At 37.7% G+C, this 21,091-nt stretch overlaps 1 protein-coding gene across 1 annotated transcript in view; it reads right to left on the bottom strand.

Moving 5' to 3' along the window:
- Positions 1 to 941: 941 nt before the first annotated feature.
- TENT4B (terminal nucleotidyltransferase 4B) overlaps positions 942 to 21,091 on the bottom strand; it is a 40,977-nt gene continuing 20,827 nt past the window's right edge. The window contains exons 2-12 of the mRNA XM_063167754.1: positions 20,257 to 20,380; positions 15,114 to 15,160; positions 12,226 to 12,346; positions 11,096 to 11,203; positions 9,017 to 9,145; positions 7,528 to 7,741; positions 7,051 to 7,177; positions 6,839 to 6,942; positions 5,189 to 5,376; positions 4,448 to 4,612; positions 942 to 3,258 (exon numbers count right to left, since the gene is read on the bottom strand). Of these exons, the coding sequence (XP_063023824.1) occupies positions 3,079 to 3,258; positions 4,448 to 4,612; positions 5,189 to 5,376; positions 6,839 to 6,942; positions 7,051 to 7,177; positions 7,528 to 7,741; positions 9,017 to 9,145; positions 11,096 to 11,203; positions 12,226 to 12,346; positions 15,114 to 15,160; positions 20,257 to 20,380 (1,507 nt within the window). The 3' untranslated portion in view covers positions 942 to 3,078. The remainder of the gene's footprint in view (positions 3,259 to 4,447; positions 4,613 to 5,188; positions 5,377 to 6,838; positions 6,943 to 7,050; positions 7,178 to 7,527; positions 7,742 to 9,016; positions 9,146 to 11,095; positions 11,204 to 12,225; positions 12,347 to 15,113; positions 15,161 to 20,256; positions 20,381 to 21,091) is intronic.

The raw sequence follows: 21,091 nt of genomic DNA, 5'->3' as shown, positions 1-21,091 counted from the left end.
CCATAAGCTTCCTGTGTATTTGAGGATGAAAATTAGACAAAGATCATACATTAAGAAATCATTACACATGTATTATCTTCCATTTATTCCCAAGCTTACAGACTCTGCTCCAGCTTTCCTGAAAGGAAGACCAGCAGACCAGGGCCACCTGAACAAAATCAGCTTCCAAACTCCGGGTAGAGGGCCCAGAACTCAGCTGGGGAAGGACCCTGATCCTACAAAAAATGTTACTTGAGAAACTCTTTCCACAGTGCTCTGAAGGGGAAGACAGGGTGTCAAGAATGGTGATAAACTGCAGTAGTTAGATTAAACATTTATTTTTTTTTCATATATTCACAAAATCTTCACAAAAGTATTGAAACTCAAAAAGGAATTAGACTTGAGTCAAATACAGAGATGAAATGTACAAGACAAATGAGCAGGCAAACTAAAAGGTCTTGAAAGTATTTTACTTCAGATTGAAAAACGAACAGTTCAACTGTTCCGTTTAAATAAAGTTTTGCAAGATATACAGTATTTTATGAATACAATGCTGGTCATTTGAGGCAATGTAAAATACCTCAATTTTTCCTTCATGCTTTTTTTTTTTTCTTTTTTTTTTCTTTTTTTTTTCTTTTTCTTTTAGAAAGATACTGTTTACCAAAAAGAAACTTGAGCAGTCCAGGAAAAGCTTTTTTCCATTAAATTTATGAAAACCATAAATTGAGGCAAACCTAAGATTCCCAATGGAATCAAGATTATCTTCCCGCTACCACCACCTTAAAATTATCACATGCTTATTGGAACACTAATATCTGCACCCTAGGAGTACATTTGCTTTCAACAATGAGGGTGATTCTTTTAAAAACACTTCAGTGTGGTAAATGCGATACAGATCTTTGCAAGTATTAAGTTTTGGAACAGTTTTGCTAATAGCAGCTAACAATACTGGATTAATATAATTTATAAATAATTGTTCCCTAAGCGGTGAACATAAGTCTACACATTCACAATAATCTAAAACAAAATAAATAGTGACTATGCATAATGTGGTACAACTTTCACTAGTTTCTATGAAGAAAAGCTGAACATCTTGATAAAATTATCTGATCAAATTAAAATATGACTCTAAAAATTAAAAAAAATTGTCAAATTAACATCGCGTAAGCTTAGTGTTGGAGTAAATGTTATGACTTGCTGTATTTTTGGAATATATATATATATATTTTCCTTTTTGAAGTAAAACACTTTAACACATTGAAAATGTTTATTAATTTAAGTGATAACATTGGTTCTGGTCTCATTTTACTTTAAAAATCATTGCACTCATTAGTGCCCATAAAGGTCAGGTTGGTCTGTAGTATTCTGTAAATGTATATAAAAAGTTTCTCAAAGCTAACAGTACTTTTTATAAAAGCATCATCTCAGAACTGCTGCATTTAATACAGCCAGGTATGCCAAGTACAGACTCTCCTCTTTACAGAAATATGTGAAAGTAAATGCCACTTAACTCTCTAGCACTGAAGTGTCCCCACTCCTGTTCCAAACTATGCCTGTGAGTGCAATTTTCCATTTCATTCGCATTCATGGCATCAAAGGTACTGCAACCTAGACTTGTGATGCGACTGAACCTCACACGTGTGGAGTTTCAATGAAATGAGAACTAGGTCAATGAAGAAATATTAGGAGATATGAAAGGTTTGGGTCTTTAAGGCAATATAAAGTATATTTCATTATTTGAAATTGTTTTGTTTTTAATAATTAAGTGTATATATAAAAATGCCTAAGAGGGGAGTGAGAAAAAAATACTTTAATTGTAAAATTTACTTAAAGCTTCAACAGTTATCATCTCCTACAGGAGTTAGCAAAAATATAAAAGACAAAAAAACCCAGACCTGGAAGGGGGAGGAAAGGCACAAACAAGGAGGCATGGGATTAAAGCAGCCCAGGAATGCAAATGTCTGTAACAAATTGACTTTTGTTGTTTAGGTTTTTTTTAACCAAAAAAAAAAAAAGAAAACAAAAAAAAGAAAACAATCATCACCATCAATCAAACAAAAACAAAAACAAACAAAAAACAAAACAAAAAACCAAAAAAACCCCCCAAACCCCAAGTGGCCCTTTGTTTTTCCTTAAAAAAAAGAAGGAAGGGTCGAGGAGAGACCACTAAGGGGAGGAAGAGAAGGATGCAACTATAAAACCCCATTGCCTGAAATGATGGCACTCTAGAAAACAAGGTGAAGGTTACTTCTCAGAGATGACAAGCTCAGTGTCTACACAAAGTACATGTACACTTTATACAAATGAAAATCTTCATTTGTCACCATAAACCTTTCTTTCAGAGGAACAGCTTTTGCAGATCAAAAGTTCTATGAGATCTTCCAAATGCCAAGAAAAGAAAATCTGAGCAATACAACTAGTAATGTCTCTTTATATGGATGTTAAGATGACAATTCAGATTATTTTCCAAACTAATCCTGAGAAAAATTCATGTTTACAATTTAAACAGTAATGTTATGTAAAAAGTATTAACAAATCCACTATTACAAATGTCAGTTTTCCTATATGGTCATCTATATATACACAATAAAATGGTAAGTATATGCAAAAATAATTAAAAAATCATGCACAAATTACTTTCACCTTTAAAGGCTGGGTTTCCCTCAAAATACAATTTTTTGCCTTTTTTTTCCTATTTTTTGTGTTTTATTTGTTTGTTACCACCCCCTAGACACACTGAGTACTATCTCTACAGGTCAGCATGAGCTGATGGGAAATACATTTATTTTACATTCAAGCTTTTATATCCTAAATGACCCTGTTGTAGCATATGACTTATCAAATGAGCAGCCTTTTTCCTCATTTTAAAAAATTAATTTTTTCCTTTTTTTTCCATTTTTTTCTTTTTTTTTCCTTTTTTTGTTTTTTTGCAGTGATCAATCTTCATGTTCCGTTCCGTGGCGAGCTGGGAAAAAAAAATGCAGTTGCTAATCTATGTCTGAACAGTCTGAAGCTCCAGAAGAGATCCAAGGAGTCACTATCAAACTATCCTGTAGCATGAGATCATTGCACACAGAAGAACAGTCTTAAAGTAGTCAACTATCTACAAAGGTCTGACAGAGCTGCATCCCTCTTGTGTTTCCTCTTTTTGCCGTGGAAAAACTGATGGTGTGATTTGCTGCCTTGGTGCTGTTTGTTTGTGACTGAGGTACCATGGCTTGAGTTTGTTGGACCTTGGAAGCCTTTGTTAGAGGAGCGGAATAACCGTGCGGATCCGTGCTGTGGAGGAAAGAGAACGAGGTCAGCAATCCCTGCAGTGGGAAAAGGGCATGGCAGTCACACAGCCCTGCTCCTGCACAACCAGCGTGCTGACCCCTGAGAACAGCCTGGAAAACCTGCCATGGCAGAGGGAACCTGGGACAGCAGCACTGCAGGGCCAATCTCCCACCCGGGTGGTTGCAAACAAATGTTCATCTCTAGCCCCTAACAAGAGGGGCAGAGCACTTGGAATTTTGGAAAGTATAAAGGTATTTTACAGAAATGTCCATAATCTAAGACAGCACGGGAAGATTGCTCAAATCTGTGCATGCCCATGATCTGACATACCCCATCTTTTCAAAGATGAGATCATGGGCATGCACGTTCCAGCCTGGAATTAGTTCTGCCCAATAATACAAACACACACCCATAGCACAGCCAAGACCAGGTGTGAATTGTCCTGTTAGAAGACAAATCATCAGCAGATAAGAGGCATGTCTTCAGAATTATTTTCAAGGAAAGAATTCCAGAAGGTTGTGGACTATGTTTCAAACATAAAGACCCAATTTCTGAAAAAGTGTAAGAATTTAAACTGCATATATCCAGGGTATGCTGTATATAGAGGCATAGAATATTTTCAGAATACTGAAGCATTCCTCAGTTGGAAAATCTCCTAAATGTGTAAGTTCTGACAGTTGTCATCATAAGGATGGGCCATAGGGGAAAATGAGGGTGAATGTCATCTATCACAAAGAATCTTCACCTCCCTTAGCGGAAGACAGAGCAACAAGTATCAACAGCTAAAAGAGCAGTCAGTCAGAGTTTTAAACACACATTTTTGCTAACTGCTTTCACTGAGTGTAGGCACACCTCATCTCTCATATTTTGCAATCAAAACTTGGCTGGTGTGCTTTTTGCAAAGGAGGAAATGGGTGCAACACAGCTGAACACCTCTGGCAAATTTGGTGTACAAGTCAGACCAACTTCATCTCTTTTAAAGCTGGGAAAGCCACGGTTGCAAATTCATCTGTGCAAGCTTAACAGAGAACCAGGTGGCTTTAGATACAATCAGTGCTGGGAGATTTTTAATGGGGCAAAAGGGAGGTGAAAAATGCAGTGTTCCCTTTCCAGAACAAATTACCCTTCCATGGAGGATATGTGTAATATTCAAATAATCTACACAGTTGTTGTTTTCAAACATTTCACAAACCTGAGATTTGTTCGTGTTGCTGGATGTATTGGCTGTTTGGCTATTTTGTGTTTTCCCACTTGACTGGGAGGATTCCAGTGACACTTCTTGTGACCCCACTCTGTTTGTGGTAGACTGACGACAACTCAACTGTTTAGAGGTTTTGCAAGGTGTTCCATCAGAATCCTTCAGGAAAATGTAAAGGATTAGTGAGCTTTTCTTAAGAGTGAGTATTTCTAAAAGTGAATTTTCTTTTAAAAATAAAGTTAACAGTGGACAAAACTGAAAACTTGTTTACTTTACTAGATATTAAAATTCTTTCAATCCAGAATTCTTATCAAGTACAACAGATTTAAAGATGTATTGATGTGTGATTCTGGTTTTGAGATTTGCCTTTTATTTTTAAAGTAAAATTCCCAAACAGATATTTTTGAAAGCTTTTGGCCTGTTTGTTTTTTAAAGCATGTGGCTTAGGATTACCAGTCTGTTTTATTTTTGAAATACAGTTTTCCCAGAGAAAAGAGGGCTGTGAAACTTTGTGTCTATATATTCACTTTCTACATGTATTGTGTCAAAAACACACTGCAACTTGTATGTGTAGAAATTGCATAAGAATTAACATCTTATGCAAGTTAGGATTCTGGATGAATTAATTGACTAGGATTGTAAGCTCCTAAAATGTATTTTGTGACAATATAAATCAGAGGGGAAAAAACCCAAAGAAATTTTAAAAAGCAGAGTCAGAAAACTTCCAGTACTTACTACATCACTAGAGCTGGACAATGTAGATGATGATGATGATAAAGGACCTGATGAAGAATTTGAAGAGTGTTTACTAAGTGTTTCTGAAGTTTTATTTCTAGGCTTTCCCAGTGCTTCATTCTCTTCAGCAAGATTATTGTTGCATTTGTCCAGCTGCTGAGTATCTACTATCAAGGTTACTCCATTACCTAGTAAAAACAAAACAGAAGCATCACCACACATTTAAATGCAAAAACATGTTGCCTTGAGGTTATTTAATATAGCCCCTAAGATACAAAATACATGTTACATCCACAGTAACACATGGACATTAATGCACTGAGCACTGCCCATGGTTTGAGATGGAAATTAGGGACAGAAGATGTGGAAGAAGGCAGCAACAAAGTTCAGATGTGCTGCTGTAGATTGTTCCATGCCACACTTCAACAGCACTCAAATACAGAGATTTAAATTCTGTATGCCCAGTACTCAGCAACTCCAATTTTTCTTCTGCTGGAGCTTCTAGGATCAGATGAACTCCAAATAAGCCCCATTACTTTGTAGGATTTCCTACACTGAAAATTCAAGATACAGAACTCTCATATATCACTAAGCTCTGCCTTAAAAAAACAAAAGTTGGAACTTAGATCTGAACTAAATTAACAAGACAACCACTTTTACTGTCACAGGGTTATTAATACAGGGTTATTTTTCTTTTTTGATTGCTGTTTTATCAGAAATAAGACACTTAGGAGGTAGAGATTTACATGATGTCTGTGCACAAATGCAGCTAAAAGGGAGGTGATGGGAGCTCAGGGCCTGCAGGGTCACAGCTCCAATGGCACAGAGCACATCCAGCTGACAAATCACTCACACAACTTCTAAAAACAAGTAAAAAAAATCCCAGCCTAGCCAAAAGAACGGGTCCTTGAAACATCTTCTCTGATTAATCGCTAACAAGAGAACACTTCTGACAGGAAACATTCTAAAATTAACTGGAGAGCATGAAAATTAATTCTAGTTAAAAAAGTTCCAGACAGCAGATACACCTGCACCAAGAGAGGGTGGCAACTGGCTGCTGAAGTCAGAAGATGGGCAATGGATTAAAGGTGATTCCAAAGGGCATCGTCACCAAGTTCTCTGGCTCAATTTTGTGTTTCCATTTGTTAAAAACCAGATCATGATTGACATTTCAAGACTTGTCTGTTTAAAAGACTTATTCCACTTACATAGTGAATCCTGGCTTAAGTATTTCTTCCTCACACTTTAAAATTACTATTAAAAATGCAGTATTTAAGGATTCAGATTTAAACTAGCATGCCCAGCAATTTTTGTGAAAACCTTGTCCATATTTAAAGGACAAAGGAAGTGTGACACTGACAATGTGGTAATTTCAATTGGAAGTTTTTCCAAAGTCTCTTTTTGGAAGGCAGCCCTCTTTACAGATCTCTCTACTAACCAAATCCATTGTTGGTACAACAAAGATGGGGACATTTTACTCTTGTACAAATCTGACTTTTCTGGATGAAAAGACATGAATACTGAAAAATAAAGAAGAAACTACTAGTAAGATGCACACATAGACTTATGTGAGGCAAAAGTAACAATAAAATCTATACAAGCAAAAAGTGCAGGAAGTTTCCCCCTCATCCCTGCTGAGTCAGAACTCACCATTACATGAAGATTCTGTTCTGCTTTGCATTCCCCACTGCTTGGATATCCAGTCTCTGTATGTGGCCACTTCTTGTGTAACTCTAATTATTCTCCCTAATATACTGCAAACCAGGAAAAAAAAACCAAAACAAAACCATCACCACAATTAATTTTTAGAGACAGAAAAATGTAAGCAATGAATGTTTGAGATTTAGACTCGGAGACTTTACCTTTCTGTTTCGTTGTTAGGATAATATTTAGCTATTGGGGAAACAGCATGGCTCAGAACAACATAGGCATAATCAAAAGCCTGCTTCACTTGCATGGCACCATAGGAACTCCTCCCAACATCATTACCTTAAAATAAGAATATAAATAAATGAGTAAGATTGAAACTATGGTCATCACCTTTCAGGCACAAGACAGTAATCTGTTTTTAAAATTGCCCTTAAGTCCCAACTAACTGTAGCCACCTCTTGTAGAAGAGGATTAGCATAAAGCAGAAATATTATATATATATATATATTATTTATTTATTTATTTATTTAGCATAAACAACTTAAAATATCTACAGGGATTTAAATGTAAAGAAGTCCAGACTAGCAATTCTTTGGGTACAAGTAAAATATATGAAGAGAAAAAAATCCTGCAGTGCATCTATTAAACATTTAATAGTAGTGCTATTCCATTTTGGTTTCTGAGGATACCTGGCTGTAATGGATCCTCAATGTACAGCATTGATGGTCTGTAGCCATCCAACATGCTTTTCTGCACTTCATCCTTGGCAACATAAGAGCCACCATCCTTTATTCGGATTCCAGTCTTCAGATAATTGAAGTGACGTCCATACAATTCAAAAAACTCTATTAAAAGAACACCATAGTTGGCATTGGGCATACAGGCATCTTCCCTGGGATGCAGCTATTAAGAAGAGAGAGAAAAAAATCATTCTTTTATGACTTCAAGTTCTTCACTTTTTCACAGCAAACATGTCTAAATACAGAAATAAAAAATAAAACAGATATGTCTAAATAAAGTATTTTCCCTTGATTAAGCAGTTTTGCATCTCTAAAATAAGATGCTATGACAACTTTTATAACATAATTACCTCTTCAAAAAAAGGCTGTCAAACACTAATCTTTGTGCATTTGAACTTTTAGGCCAATCAGTGAACTTCCAGCACTAATGGCAGGGTTCTTGTGCAAAAGCAGATATTTGTACCTCACAAACCTGGGTCTGCAATACAAATACTTCTCATGTGCACAGCTAAACACAGGATCCCCTCTACTGTTAAGGAAACAGCCTGAGAGGCAGCCTGAGTGGACAAAACCAGCTCAGAGTTGTAACAGATATGAAATTTAACTTTTTTTAAAATATTTTTTAATGAGCAAATGGAAGTGCTGTTACTCAACATAAGAAAATGGATTAGGAGAGATTATGGTTTTAAACTATATGCATGTTGCCCTTATTTGTTTTGTGCTCAGCAGGGAACTGCAAAGGCACTCAGCAAACACCAAGCTCCAGTTCCAGGCTCGGGTTTTAGAGTATTTACAGTCTGGAAAAGTGTGGACATACACTTGCAAACACAGCTATACATAACATTAGTTCAGGAAAAAGAACAAGGCTGATACAGCCAGAAATCAGCTACTTCATATTTGTTCAGTATTTCCCTCTCCCAGGCACAACAATATAGATTTAGCTCATGCATTTTGTTCTATTAGATTTAAGAGAAAGTTGCAAAAGATGTTTGTTTGATATCAGCTTAGTAACCCAGAGAACCAAGATTACACTGCATTTGTGAAAGCACATACAGGGTGTGTGACCCGGAGACCAATCAGGACTGTCACAAAGGACAGCTGCAGCTAACACCAACCTTAGGGAACTTGTTCCAAGCAAGTTATACAATATTCAAGTTGTTTTACCATCAATGACACACATCACATCATGTGTATCAAAATCATATATATCAGTGCCTGGCATTGGTACACCAACAGATGTCCTAAACACCTTTTGTACCAAAAGTATCAGCATCAGAGAAGGAACAGAAGACAGATGGGACATATCTAATTTTAAATGAAAAGGGGGTGCAACCCCAAAAAGTGATAGCTTAAATTATTAAACTGGAGGGTTGATCAAATTCCTTCTTAAGGTGATGTCCTTAGGCACAACGGCATTGACAGATTCCATTGAACTTACCTGAAGGAAACTGACAGCCATTAAAAAGAGACTATAAGAACCAATTCCACCTGTAAATACTTCATTAAGGTCCCTCTGTAACAGGAACTGTTTCAATACTAAAACTAGAAATGGTAACACAGGATATTTCTGAAAGAGAAAAACAAAGCTGTTACAATACTGCAATGCATGCATGCAATGGAGAGCATATTGAAACCATGTTTTATTATATTTTGCCTTTAAGGTAACTATCATTAATCTAATCATTAATCTAACCTATCATTTTTAGTAACTGTGGAGAAGAGCCAATGCCCTGCCTACAATCAACACAGGTATTTTACCTGTTTGACTTTGGTGGCAGATATTAACAAGAGAAAAAAGTTATTACATTGTAAAATCAGAAGTATTTGTGTTGAATATATATATATATATATATACACACACACACTTACTTTTCTCATACAAGTGAAAAATATGGCAAAGGAACAACTGTGGAGACACTGACATCTGTAACAAAACCTTCTTGCTACAATTGAGAGGTAGCTCAAAGTGCCCTGAGACTTCTGTCCTGCAAGTACTTCAGATGCCCAGAGTTAAAGAAAGCCCTTCAAAATTATTACACCCAGGTAACATCTTCAATAAAGCAAAATACCCTTGGGTAACTGGTCCTTTAAAGGGTTTATGTGCATGGATTCCCCTAAGAGGCTGCTTTGGGACAGCAGTGGAGGCTGGGCTAGGCCTGCACTCTGTACACCCCTCACAGGAGAGGGGCAAAAGAGGACTAATAAGATCACTGCTTTTATCAACACAGAGCCAAAAAGTTCCTTAGTGTCACAGATGAAATGTGGATCACTATGTCTGTGACTGCAAAAAGATTAAAGGGAAAGAAGAATTTTGCCAAGAACCTCTCTGCAGGAGCCTTATGGTGAGTACTGGGAGTCCCATCTAACTGAGGATCCCTAACTATCTAACCAAAGATTTTGAACTATTAAAAACTTCCAGTCACAAGCTGAAGTGTTGAATATCAGTATATACCAAAATTTAGAGATGGGATTTTTCTTGGAAAACTGCACACCCTTAATAAAGGCTTCAACTGCCTTGGATTTCCTAAACAACCTGGATGAAGAGAAAGAGGCATTTCCAAGCCTAATGCCAAATATGACATCTCAGAAAAGTACTGAAGTTATATGTGATAAAATAAGACCCAAGAGAATGCCCTGCAAGTGTTACATAGAGAGTGCCTCAAGAACACCAACAAAGTCACTTGGCAAGAACACACCAAGTTTTCTCCAAGTCAAACAAAGGACCCTCCAGAGCAGCCTGTGCCACCTCCTCCTCAGCTGCCCGTGCTCAAGGCCAGCTGTGGTGTGGCACAGCTGCACAGCCCTGGCTCAGCCTGCAGGGAGAACAGCCCTGTGGGAAAGCACCATGTGGGGAGCCTTGCTGGGAGTGCCCCCACTCTGCTCCAGAGCTGCTGCCCTGCACTGTCAGCCTGGTCCATGCTGCCCCACACTGCTGCTGACCCTGACCCCAGCCACAGCCTGCACATCCTCCCTGGCCACTTCTCTGCCCCAGCTGCTGGCACCAGACCTGCTCTGCTCTTTGGGCTGGGGTACCACAGGGCTGCATTCTTGTCCCTGCTGCCACACACAGCTCCTGCTCCATCCCCCGGGGCACAGACCCCTCTCACCCCCTGACCCAAGGCCAGAGGGTCACAAGTAACCCAGGCAACTTGATTTTCTATGCTTTCACACACAAAAACACCTTCAGGCTTTCATGAGAAGACTATCTCACATCTTGAAATTCTGAAGTGCAGAGCTCAATGAACTGCAGTTAAAGGAGCAGAACACTTAAAACAGGCAATAGTGCATTTTTCTTAATCATTGTACCATCAAAACTACTCCATATTTTATTCTTCTATTTTAGTATCTTCATGCTTTTTAAGACAATATATCTACAATTTAAGACTATCCCTCAGCATTACCAGACAACAAAAACCAACAAAGTGTATCTCTAGTAAGGATGCAGTCAAAGTAAAACAGAAAATAAAATTAAGTTATCAAATACTCAGTGTGTAGTTCCATGACAGTGTTGCCTAACCTTGATAAAATCTTTGATGAGCTGGGCTGCTTTAACCCCATTCTGTACATTAAAGCTTATATCAACTTTTACTTCAGTGAAGGAATCTGTCAGTTTAATAATAGGTACCTGCAAAAGAAAGATACAATAAGTCAATACAGATTTCCAAGACACACTTGGTTTCATTTATGACTTATATGCACCAGCAAACCTGAAGTTTTTTATGAATTTATAGAGGAGGTAGGCAGTGAAATCAGGACTCCTACTTATGAACTCACTTGCCTTGCCAATCTGTTTACATAAACTTGGCTTTTCTAACACTATTTTCTTATTGGCTTTTCATAAGCACTATTTTCAATTTACTGTCCTGCTGAACAGAACTTAATGCTTCACCTTCCAGGTGATTTATTTTGGACTGGTTTGGGTGAGTTGCTGTTGCAGCAGCTCAGCTCTGGTGGAGACCACAGACACCAGAGGGAGACAAACACTGGAGAAACAGAGAAATGGTCCTGGAGACATCAGAAATGACACAACTCATGTCACCGGGGTCATCACTTCCTCACCAAAATGAACTTCAATTAAGAAGTACAAGATATGGAGAGTACTCTGATGTGTCTCCACCTGAGTGACCATCAAATTTCCTCTCTCTACTAATAACAGCTATGACTTAGATATCCCAATACTCTTAAAATTAGCAGAAGATAGGAAATTATAATAGAATTTATCTATTTTTTGCAAGACATACCACTACCTATTTAGACAATGCTGTACTTAGCACTTCTACGTGAAAACTGATTATACCTGCCTACTTGCAAGAAAAATTACTTATGTAAAAACTCAGTCCAGAAATGCCCTGGTTTAAAAACATCAATGCACAACACTGACTAGTCCAATCTCTCTTAAAAGCAACACGTTGTGCATGTCAAATATCAGACAATTTCCACAACAGAAAAAATGCTTTTGTTATTGCAGTATCAATTATTTTGTTAGTAGTAAAAATCATACTAAATAAAAAAGTTCTTTATCTTCTATTTCAAATTTAATATACAAAATAAGTTACTGCTTATAAAAATTCATTCTTTTAACCAACATCTTTCTTTGATTAAAAATTCAGCTTAAAACAAGGGAATACCCTCTTCCCCCAAACTTACAGTTGCTTTATCTAAAACCTTTACTGAGTTTTCATCTGCTACATTGTGCTTTCTAAGAGCTTCTTCCAGGGTCCAAAGAGGTAATGTCTCCCATTTTCCAAACACAACTAAATCAATATCACTGAAAAGGAAAAAAATATATTTATTCAAATTAAAAGAATGATAAACTTAAAATACAAACAATTGACATCTATACATAACTCGAATAAAGCTGAGAGAACATAGCTGAACCAAATAATTAATTCTGATTTTTCCCAGGAAATGGCTGGAGATGAACTCTTACACTTGGGGAAATACAGACCATTTCAGGTTACTTGGAGGAGGGGACAGATAAACATAAATCAATTAGGCTGCAAAGCCTAAAATTAGTCTCCTCAGGCCACACTGTGAGCAGAGAGGGATCAGCTTCTCTGGAGTGATTCAGAGCAAGAAATGAACTTGTTGTGAATCACCACCTTTGGGCTGTATTCATCAGGAATGTTGATTTAACAGCCTGACACCAAAAGGAAAAGTCCAGTTTCCCATCCTCTACCCCCACATGCATGACCCTGTCTCCTCCCTTGCTCCAGGTCTGGTGTTTGTCTAATCTACAGCAAATCAGTTCAGCCTATCAATGGGTCTGGCAGAAACCTTCTTCACTCCCCCTTTAAAGGACCCACAGAACATTCTGGGGTAACTTCCTGCCTCTGCATCTCTGAGTTGGTTTTCTGGATGATCAGAGCACCAGAGGGCACAGGGGAAGCTGCTGGCCTGTAGTACCAATAATAGGGACAAGGCAAGGGAGAAGAAAACATGGCAACTTGGACTTCAGGAAGCAACAAGCTATTAAATAAGATCAAGCCACTAATTAACTTCTCTCATTAACTCAGCTCTTTGAAGGGGTGTCTCCATCCTACTACACTTCCTCCCTACACACACACAAAACCATTTCATTACACAGGAAGCTGACACCCTAATCCAATCCCTGAACTCAAACTCAAAAGGTGGCTGGTGTCACATCTGAGCCACTGAGGGCTACTGTGAGATCCTGAGCTTCTCCCTCCTTGCACCCTAAGTCCTTTGATTCCCTTGCTTGGCCAGGAACACAGAGGAGGTGAGTGTGCAACCCTATAGTTATGCTAGCAGGGTGCTTCAGTGAGATGGGAAACTGCGTAACACAAAACTCAAAAAAGTTAAGAAATATTTCCCCCTGCAAGAGATCCTATAGATCTGCTGATTGACAAACACCACTGCTTTAACAACCCCAAAGAAACTGCATCTGCACTAGATGAGCTGTGTCCTGAAGCAGCAGTTCAGCCACAGACTGCTGGGCTGACAAGGACAGGCAGCACCTGCCTCTTTTTCTGAAACGTGTTCAAAACTGGCCTGGGCAGCAGGAAATGCTGCTGGACATGTCTCTTCTAAACTGAATTCCTGTTAAACCCACTGCTGACAGTTAAAAAGAGGAGACATTTTCCTGATGCACACCAAGAGAGAAAAAGCAGCTCTGTTGCCACCTTGAGCACAGACACTGCCTGCAAAGGGGACACAGAGATGCAGCAGCAAAGTGCCCAAACCTTCAGCAGCAGCTTCAGCTAATGGATACAGAGCAAATCCCAACAGAGAGACACAGCATTAAAAACACACTTCAGACCTTTCTGAACCCCAGAGCCTGAGATCTAAACAAACTGTTACTGAAAAGGAAGGGAAAACCTAGGGCAGAAGGAAGCTTTGATAGAAGGCAACAGTGAATTAATGACCATAATGACTGTTTTGAAAGTTTGGCAAGCACTGCCACAGGAAGGTTTTTTGTGGGTTTATGTACTGCATTTGAAGTATCTGCATTTGTTCTCCCCCAAAACCTCACCTGAAACAAATACTCAAGAAAGGCAATATATGACAACAGAAAAACATTTTTGTTATATCTATTTCAAAACAATCAAGCAAATATAGTAAAATATCCATCAAGTCACCAGGAATATCTCTCTAGCATTATCAGCATCAAATCATATTTAATTAAGCCTATTTAAAATAAATTTTAATAAGGCCAGAAATGAGGCCAAATGTGAAAACAATGAGTATTTGTACACCTCGCTTCTGGCTTTACAAACAAAAAGTGAGGAATTAGACTTCCTTACAACTCCTGAAACTAAAGGAGGAACTAAAGCATCTGTCAGGTTCTTTCTTTTACAAATAGAGATGGAACAATAATGAGGATATCCCTCACCTGCAGTCAGTACTAGATGTCCTCCTGTTCCCAAAGTATGGAACTCAGTTCAAAAGCTATCCTCAGATTTATGCTATTTAAATGTGTTTATCCCCTACAACCATTTAAGCATTTCACTCAATTTCTATTTAGTTGTCATAAATACTCACAATTTCTACACAGAAGATACCAGTGTCACTGATTAAAGACTCTTTATGAAAACTAGCAATAAATTTGGAAAAGGTAGATGTTGACTATTGTACAGATTTCACAAAAGACGACTGAAAGAAAAAAAACAGTTCTGTTGTAATATTTTTTCTTCAGCGCTAATATTAACAACGTTACATTAAAGGTTTCGATTTAGTCATCTGTGGAATTAAAATTTAGCTTTTCTTTAAGGGCCAACATCTTCTTTTTGCATTAATGAAGCCAAATTCCAACACAAGCCTTTTCTGACCACATGGTATTTCAGAACCTTCTACTGATACATGCAAGATCTATATAGACACATGTTACAGTCAATAGTCTTATTTATTGCATTTCTGTACACTTTGCAGAGAACTAATAGCTTAACACTTGCTTAGCATAACAAGTATTGACACAAGTAGCACAGATCCTGAGAGAGCAGATAAATCACCCCAGGGTTACAGGTCCAACAAGTTACTTTTCTTTTGTGTGGAATTTACACTGAAAAATTACTAACCTTGTAGGTAAATATAAACCAGTTTTAAAACTTCCAAATATCTGCACCTGAAACAAAAGAAAAGGATATATGAGAACACATATAGGATGAATTAAGAAATTTTTCAGGCTTCAGAAGACATAGTTTATTAGGCTGCTTGTAAAGGCTGGCTATTGCTACCCTCCATTGGTAGATTTTGGTATTGCTAACAGGAACTGAACACATCTGTTAAAGCATACATACCTTCAATGTACTGCAAACAGCTGATCCTCATTGTTTTTACTCATAAAACATTAATAACTTTGCCTTTTCTAATAAACAACTGCATTGCAATGTAAAAATTGTTCCCATGACCAAATTTGTCAAAAACCCAGAATCCAAGATTTTGAAATGCTTAACGATGACAGAATATTTAAGAAAAACAGTATCAGTTTAATTTGATTTTTGTTTTCACATGTCAAAGTATACCTCTCAGTATCTGAGCATTTCGAAGTCTAACATATTTCCATTGCTTTGCATACTTAAAAAAACCCAATTCCATCATGCCCCATTTTTTTCTGCATTACAAAGCAAGTAGCACAACTCTGTCTATTTCTGCTTAAACAACAATTGGAAGTTTCGGAGAACTTCACATCCCACAGAATTACTTTATTATGCTGTAATATCTAGCACTGGAGGTGTAAACCATCAGGTTTCCCCTGTAAGCTGTCCAAAACCACGCTCTCATTACCTAGCCAAGCCTTGCAGGGAGGTCAGACTCATGTGCTGTCTCAAAGGGAGGTTGGGGAGACTTCAAAGTAAAAAATATCAACACATTTGAGCTAATTTTCAGCCATTCTTCTGATGTTTCCTGGAGCCACCTTATACAGACTTGAGTATTCTGCTTTAATGAGTCTCATACACCAGCTTGATTGCCACCTATTTGTATGTCAATGACCCACTTTTTATGTTTTTCCCCTTCAGGATAAGAAAAAGGGAAGAAAAGATGATGTTTTGCAAGTGCCTTAATACTTTAGTAGACTAAGAAGCAGTTTGAGTGCTTCTTCCTGATTATTTTTTATCACTTCACTCCTCTCAGCCCCTCACCCCAAGCCCAATAAAAAGTACATACACAACTTAATATTGACAGTTCATAGCTTCTCAAACTGGCAAAGACTGTGAGAGGTGCCACAACATGAACATCAATATTGCATAAAAGCATAAAGGCATCACAAAGCTAAGAATGTAATAATAATAATCACTGTGTTTATCCAGGGTAGTAATAAAAGTATCCTCTATGAAACTGGGTTCGGTCAAACCAGGATTCATTCAGGCACCAAAAACACAAGAAAAGTGCTTTTGCACAATAAAACAGCCACTGATGGGTTTGGAAAAAACGAAATGTGCTTTCACAATATCAAACAAAATAGTGTGTTCAGCTGAACAGCAAAGAGAGCCTTTACTGAATAAACAACCCTGAAAGTATTCATAAACTTACTGATACAACATATATGACCTTTACCAAAAGGAATGAGACAACATCTGCTCTTCTACAATAATCTGGAGTATGAGAAACACTGAACTATTAAAAAAGAAACCCACACCCACACTTCAACCACTCTCTCACAAAAACTGGAAAAACAAAAGAGGAAGAGTGGAGAAATCAGAACACAGATTTTAAAGGATTCTGATTTATTATCAGTTTGGAATTTAAATTGTTGAAGCTCTGTAGCCATGCATGTATTGAAAGCATCCCAAACCAGAACACTATTATGACTTGAGATGTGAGCATTAGTTTTTGTGGTATGCCAATCCTGCTGATCATGTTCATATTGCTTGTGGACAGAGATCTGTATTTGCACTCATAAGATAACTTCAGTCTTCACAGTACTCTAATAACTCCAACTCCTCTGGGTTATTGTTACTGTTTATCCCACACTTCTGTGAACTTGTTCATAATAAATTCCACAGTTCCTGAGGGAGCTTTAATTACAGTATGTGTCCAAATACATGCTCACTAAGCACAAAAGAATGGAAACCCACAAAAGCGTGGTAAATTTCTGGTACCAAAATCCCTCTGTCAAAACAACAAAAAACATCCACAGCCAATTTAATTTCCCTTTCTTCTACATCTTTCAGTAGAATTTTCTGAAGTTTATTGAACTAGAGTTCATCTTTTTACCTTCATTCCAAATCCTAGTACTTTCATAATTTAAGTGTGTGAAATATGTAACATTCCCTCTTTTCAGATCTATGTGGTCACATGGACATGAAGCTGAGGATATCATTACAAATGTATCCTAAATTCAACTGCATAAGTACTTACTTGTTCAGTAGCCAAATTTTCCTACTGAACTTGTCAAAAATATTTGTCTTAAAAGTTTTCATTTAAATGTTTTGGGTTGTTTGGTTTCAGCGTAATTAAAGTGTTTCTTATGGTCAGAGCCCTGCTGATGCCAAGAACAGTTCTCACTTACTAGGAATGTTTCCTTCTAAGCACATTCCCTTGAGTAAGAGAGCAAATGACACAATTGCTAACTTCTATAAATAAAGTAACAGTTTAGGATACCTAGTTTTACCCCCCTCCCCATCTGCTTTTTCAGCCAGTTCCTAAGTGGAACAGGGGAGGGGGAAAAAAAAGGATGTGCTCAGGCACATTCCACATGTACATTCTCTGTACATTTAAATTCATGAAGCCATATTTTTCTTTTCTTAGTATTGGATTTTTATGCATTTATATATTTTTTTATGTCTTACCTATGTGTTTAGTGAGAAACTACAAGCTAAATGTGTATGTTTAACTTCCAAGTTTATTTAAGCTGGTTTGGCTGTATCAATGACTCAAAACGAACAGCTTAAATATTAACTCATCACTTTACACTACAGCTAGAGCTGAGGACATTGGACCAGGTAACACTCCACCTTCCCAGAGCATGTACCCAAAACTTGAATCTTAGAAGCAGCTAAACCAACACAGATTGTCAAAAGGTTAGTGATTAACTCAAAGGACTGAAAAATTACAAGAGACTGTCCAAGTCGAACACAGTTGAGTTCAGCGGTTCAGTTCCCAAGCTGATCTGGCAAAATAAGTTTTGGAAAAATAACACCACAGTAATGCTGCTGTCACCATTCAGTTGCCTTTCAGCCTCCAGAAAACGGAAGGACATACAAAAGGAGAATTCTTCCTCAACGTAACAACTGCAGACAAAATGCAGTTGGGCTTTGAAGAACAGTTACTGACTTGAGAAAAAGAACTGGCACGCTCTCGCTCTCTAACATTTTCAAGCACAGTGGAGAAAGACAGTCCTGGCAGATTTAACTGGCACTAATTGAAAAGTGAACTTTGGTTTTTCAACTACACAGTGTGTGCTTCCCCTCAGTCACGTTACAGCTAAGCCCAGTGGTCAGCTGTCGCTTGTGGTAGGACTCGTAATTTGCTTCCCCTCCTTAAATACCTGGTGGCTACAGAAAACTTTCAGCAGTTTAAAGGAAGACTATTTGCTCAAGGATGTAAAGTTACACACACACACACACACAAACATGTATGTTATATATGTACATAAAAAGTTACTTTTAATACAAAAGCCTTTTACAGATCAAGCCTGTCCCACAGAGTATCTCTGGACGCAGTATGTTCTTGTGCCCCATTCAAAGTGCTAGTGGTAACAAAGAGAGATCCCCTGGTAATAAATCCATTCACCCCATTAGCCTAGTTAAGTTTGCAGCACACAAACTTGCCTAGGAAATTGCAACATCTCTAGGCTGAAGCCTCAGTGGTTTTGGTGAAATCCTCTCCTGCAAGGCACTCACAGGGTGTGGCACCCACACTGTTTCCTGCACTACTGCCTGCCAGACCACCACTCCTGCTCTTGATTAGGGTCCACCTGAATGTCTCACCGGGTTAGAGGAGAGCTGTGCAACACCTGTGGCACATGCTGCTCTCTTACACAGCTCCCATGGAAAGGTTACTGTGTTTGCTCAAAGAGAAAATTGCCAGACCTGTGGAGTAATGACTCAAACACCTCCCTCCAGCTGTGCAAAGGCAGCAATCACCGAGTGGAGTGCTCCTTCCATGTGATGCTCTGTGAAACATTGTCCATAACAATAACCTCTTGGAAAATGTGAGTATATTTTACACACAAACCCACACATCCCATACATAGAACTTATACAGAATTCACATTCTGTCATATTCTGCCAATTTCTAAAAAGGCATTCCAAAAAACAGGTTAAGAAGATTTGAAATGAACAGTGGATTTAAGTCACTCATGTCAAAACATTGTCTTTTACTGTGGCAGGATCAAAGAGCATTCCTTATACTAGAGATTCTGCTGTCTGAATCTGGTTTGCTCTTCTGGTTAACAAGCCCTTATTTTCAGCTACTGTTCTTTACAAATAGATGACTACAGCTTGAAATTTACATTCTGGAAATGAACACAATATTAGTAGAAGAATATAATTAAACTAGATTCAATTATGCCAGAAACCCAACTGTGTCCCCATAAAACCATACTGACTTATAAATGCAACTTCTCTGTCTTCTTTTTAATCTAACCTTTATCAAAAAATCCCATAGCTCTGCATAGGAGAAGCTCTTGTTTTGAATGAGTACATACTAGCAAAAACTTCAGTGGAAAGAGGCATTACACAACTCAGCACACAGATCTACAGGTTTGTTTCTTCCTAAACACAGACTTCTGAGTTTTTTTTAATTTGTAAAATATATCAATTTAGTATAACTGCCCATTAAAAATACCATGGTCTACATGATCTGATATTGCTGGTACACCACCTTAACAGATTTCTTCAAGATCACAAGTCTTTGAACTAAAAGCCCTACTACTAAAGACAGGAGTTTCAGAAGACTTCTTTAAACACAATACACGCATGTCTGATATGTTTCCATTCATCTTATCAAATAAATATTCACGAGACTGAACATTGCCACACCTTTTACCTTTTCTTTCACTACAGCAGGACTAACTTGTCTTTGATCCTATGTGTGATAGAAAATGTTATCCTGTATTATTTGAGTAAGAAAGATGACCCCTCTCATTTCACCAGAAGTCTTTTTATGTTTAGCATGGAAAAATAAACAGTATTTGCAATATTCAATATTCCATAAAGTGAAGAGGCACAAAATGTTGCTTTTACATATTAACAAATAAAACAGTGTCCTACTCACATCTGCATTAGGCCAGAGCTCTTTGATAACATTTTCTATTCTGGACACCACTTCCATCCGCATTGTCTCTTCTTCAGGTCTGGGAGACATATACTTATAAAAGTCAATGATTTCTTCATGAAGACTAAGAAAGAAATAAAAAGAGAAAGAACAAATAATCAGAAAAAACCCACATGCAAATGAAATATCAACTATTCTAACAAAAAATATTTCAAGCTCCTAGTTCTCAATTTCATTAAAGGCAATTTTAGAGCAGCATGCAATTAAAAAAATCTACTTCACAACACTTTGTAGCATTTAGTTCCAATTAGCTTCTTATGCCAACAGGTCAATATTGCAATTGATTTGCTAAAAGCATGGAAGCAAATCTAAATCCAAGTGCCTTCAATTCACATTGAAAGTCACACTCTATTTTAATGCCAGCATAACACAGAAACGGTTCAGTCTTCAACCATGAGCGCAGCTGTAGCTCTGAGTACACACTTCACAAAAACACTTCCTAGTCAGCCCCTTGGCACCAGGCAGGGAGCTTCAGGCAGCAGTCTGTATTCAGTACCACGCTTGCAAAAGTTGACAGTAATTGTGCCAGTACTAGAGCTAGAAAAACTGCTTCTTTTACTGCTTATAGAAGTCACATAAACTAAAAATGTACTCTCCCCCCATAACCCCAGAAAATATGTAGTACACATGCAGCAGCAATTGCTCAGAGAATAAGTGACTGACTGACAGTTAACCCATATATAATTTACCATATTACATGTGTTTTTCATTGTCAGTGAGTTATGTTTAGCTTGCCTGTAATGAGAGCTGAAATAAAAATGTCTTCATACAGTGC

This window comes from Melospiza melodia, chromosome 13 (assembly GCF_035770615.1).
Source record: "Melospiza melodia melodia isolate bMelMel2 chromosome 13, bMelMel2.pri, whole genome shotgun sequence".
Lineage (NCBI taxonomy): Eukaryota > Metazoa > Chordata > Aves > Passeriformes > Passerellidae > Melospiza > Melospiza melodia.
Note: the sequence above shows the minus strand (reverse complement) of the source record. Positions and strands in the feature narration are given on the sequence as shown.